Source organism: Poecilia formosa, unplaced genomic scaffold, assembly GCF_000485575.1.
Source record: "Poecilia formosa unplaced genomic scaffold, Poecilia_formosa-5.1.2 Scaffold365, whole genome shotgun sequence".
NCBI lineage: Eukaryota > Metazoa > Chordata > Actinopteri > Cyprinodontiformes > Poeciliidae > Poecilia > Poecilia formosa.
Window position 1 is genome coordinate 347,806 of NW_006800304.1, and position 3,751 is coordinate 351,556.

Sequence of the window (3,751 nt, forward strand, 5' to 3'; positions counted from 1 at the left end):
ATATTATGTACGCGAAATATATGCATCTGTAAGGAAAAGGACAAACTAAATATATATATCTGCTTTTATTTTTAATTATGTCAGTTGCATCCATCAAATTAAGAAGGTCGCGCGAGGACAGCACGTCAGAGGCGTGTTCGAAAGGGGGGTCGGGGGTTCTGAGAGGGACGGACTTTGACAGAACACCGGGTGTCAGTCTGTCGATCCGCCGCTATCAGCCAGCAGGGTCCGGGCTTTGCACCGTCCTGATTCCTTGTGTGGTGTGTGTCGGGAGTTCGGTCGGCTCTCCGCGGTGTGATGGAACTAGACAGAATGGATGAAAATGACTGGAAATACCACGGAGAAGGAAACAAGAGCCTGGTGGTCTCCCATGTTCAGGTAAATAGGCTAACGGTGCTGAAGTTAGCATCTGATTTGAAGCTGTTTTTAAAGGGCTAGTTCACTGTTTAGGGAACCTGAGGCATCCGGTCTACAACGAAATCCAAAGCAACTAGTTTGACCAAAGCTGAGAAAAATACTTTGCATTGATTATAGTTTTATCTAAGCAAAGTTTACCATCTTAAACTTAATTTTGATTGTTGAAATTTCTATAAATAGTGATTTCAGAGTCTTCAGAACTGCCTTAGATCAAACCTAGAACCTCCAAACTTAGACTTAAGTACATCTGGTCTGGGAATAAATATTGTTTATATTTTTTCTACACTGCTTGAGAAGTATGGAATTACTTTAAATTTGTTTGAGTCTCGAAAAAGTGAATAGTTTTAGATAATTAAATATCCAGGTTTAATTCTCTAACACCTGACATGAAAAGCAAAATTCAGAATTACTTTAAGAAAATACTCAGTTATTTTCTTTATTTCAAACATGAGCTCAGTTATAGTTAATTTAACATTGGATAAGTTTTAATAAACTTGACATTTTCGTCCTTCTGTATGTGCAGCTTTTTCTTTGGTATTCTAATACAAAACTCAGTATTACTAAACTTCATGTTGCGTTGACAGACATACCCCCTCCAATTAAAACTTTAATATTCTTGGAAAACTGTATGAAATAGTTGCTTTTGCCTTTTCAAACTCAACACCATCGGTTCCATCTTGAAAACACATCCGTGTTGATTCTGGACTCATGTTTCATAAAAACAAACGTACTTAAACTTGTCCTTTTATCATATTTCACAAGTAGATCATATGAATTATAAATGAGATTTTTTTTGACAGATCATCAGTTCTTATGTTTATGCAGGAATGTGCATTAACTGCAGATTTAATTCAGTTCAGGTATTAACTGTTAAAGTATGCACCAAAAAAGTGTATGTAATGATCTATATACCAAAAAGATACATACCTAAAAAGGATGAAAATAAAACTTATAATGTTTTATTTTGGTCCTCCAAATAATCTCAAAAGGAAATTCAATCCTGGTTTGATTTTTCTTCAGTATTTCAGATTTTTTAAAGTTTAGGGTCTTTAGAAATTGTGGACTAGTCCTTTACGGAAGCTTTGAATCGAAAGCTAACTTCACCCTCGTCCGCTGCAACGGTTGAAGCTAGTTAAGTCATGTAAACAGCTTCATATAACGGAATAACAACACTTTTATTTATTTTATTACATCACAATCTTGTTTAAATGTGTCATCGGGCAGATTTACTTAGAGTTTGACATATTTTAGATTAAAAAACCAAAGTATCGAGGCTGTTGGGAAGCTAACAGACTTAGCATCAGTGTTTCCATCAGCTGCTGATGGAAATGATTTAATAGGCCTGCTCTTACTTTTATCTGACATTAAAACCGACATTTATTTCTCAATAGAGTGTTTTTTATGGTCTGGTTCTTGTGTGTCTGAGCAGTCGGAGCCGTCCAGAGACTAACCATGTTGTTGAGCAATAAGTGCAGAAGACTATGAGTCACATCAGAACTGGACCTGAATCACTGGGAACCGGTTTGGTCCGTCTTCTGTTGTTCAGATGAAGGACCTTATGATGCATTCACGGTCAGAAGGGTTTTAAAGTTACAGACATGTTCTGGGATTAACTGACAGTTCATGGTGCCTACATTAAAATTAAAAAAAGAAGTGCAGATCCACTGCCTGCTGGTTCTGGCCCGTCTGGTTTAGAAGGTGAAGCGTGCTGTTCAGATCCCTCTGTTCCTCTTTTTTTGAACAAAGTTTTGCATTCAAACACGTTATGTTTAATAACCCATTAAACTCTGTAGTAAGACTGGGCTTGGGAGGAATAACGGTCTGCTTTTTAAATTTTTCACATCTTTTGTTTCTGAAGTTCAAACAGGTTGAACTGAATCATCTTTAATTCCGCTCTGATGGTGTTTGATGTCCAACCCTGGTTTCAAACAGACACTGTGGGCCTGCTTTTGTTTTAACTGACAGGAAGACCTACTGTTGGCTCGAAGAACTGTTAGGGACATGTTCATGAATACGTGTTCCTAACCTTCGATACATTCCCTGTCAAACGCACGTATGAGGAAAAGAGAAAAACAAAACATATATATTTCTGCTTTATTTTTAATTATGTCAGTTTTGATCCTGGAGGTGTGACAAAACCTGGAAATTTGAAAGTCGCTGTGCTTCTCTCAAGTTTTTGACTTCATAGTTTTCAGACAAACATAACAAAAAAGAATAAACTACAGTTATATAAATCTCCTTACCAGTATGATATCTTCATGTAGCATTTGGCATTTATTGTATTTGGCATTTATTGTATCATTGTATCATTTGTCGTGATAAATTTCTTATCATGATAAAAATTTTAATTGTCATAAAATTCAGTTAATTATGTTAATTTTACTATTTTTTCACAGTTTTCTCATTGAGAGTATCAATAAATTTGAAAATATGATTAATTGTGGTTAATGTGATCAGTTAGTGACACAAATAAAACTTCTTTTACGTAACCAGGGTCCAAATGACGCATATTACAATATTTGTGTTGTTGGAGCTATGATTGTTCCATATGCCACCAAAGTTACCTAAAAAAGTAACAATAAATAAAGTTCTTATTGATATCATTATCATAATAAAATATAAAATGATTAACATTAAATTCATAATATTATTTATGTTCATAAAAATCCCCAAATATCACTGCAACTCATATGGGCCACAGAGTTTTATATAACAATGTTGGCAAAATATATATTTGTTAAAAAAAAATTAAAGTAATCCCGTTCTACCATGTGGCCCAACTGGACCCTGTGGTTGTCGGGGGAAACGGTCCTGTGTGCTTTGGATGTTTCTCTGCTGCAGCTCACGCCAGAAAACATCTGAAACATGCGAACCGTTGTGCCTGAGGACCCGATGGGGGAACGCTGCTCCAACACGATCTGCGCTTCTCACGCTGCTTTGAAACTAGGCGGCCATTTCTAAAACACTGCCGTCGCTTGTAGCTACAGACCGACCGCCGGCTGCTTTCGATGAACTCAGACCTGAGGAACCTGACAAATAATATTCTCTGTTTCTAGCCTTAAAAGTCCAGAAATATCCAAATTAGACCTTAATTTGCATTTAGTTAGCAGTTACATTCATATATATGGAGGATCAAAACTGACATAAGTAAAAATAAAAGCAGAAACATATTTATTTTCCTTATACGTTTTCATCAAGAAATATGTATTTTGTTTGTCCTTTTTCTTAAACATGCATTTGTCAAGAAATGTATATAATTTCAGGGTTTCCCCCAGAAAACTTGCTAAGCCCGGTGGTCGGGGCGTTGAGTCGGTCCACCGGTGGTCCACCGTGT

General features: G+C 36.4%; 1 protein-coding gene across 1 annotated transcript in view; it reads left to right on the forward strand.

The window, feature by feature from the left end:
* The first annotated feature begins 134 nt into the window (after window positions 1-134).
* The window catches only part of ippk (inositol 1,3,4,5,6-pentakisphosphate 2-kinase), a 33,767-nt gene continuing 30,150 nt past the window's right edge, over window positions 135-3,751 (forward strand). Inside the window, exon 1 of the mRNA XM_007574951.2 lies at window positions 135-378. Coding sequence (XP_007575013.1) covers window positions 298-378 — 81 coding nt within the window. The 5' untranslated portion in view covers window positions 135-297. The remainder of the gene's footprint in view (window positions 379-3,751) is intronic.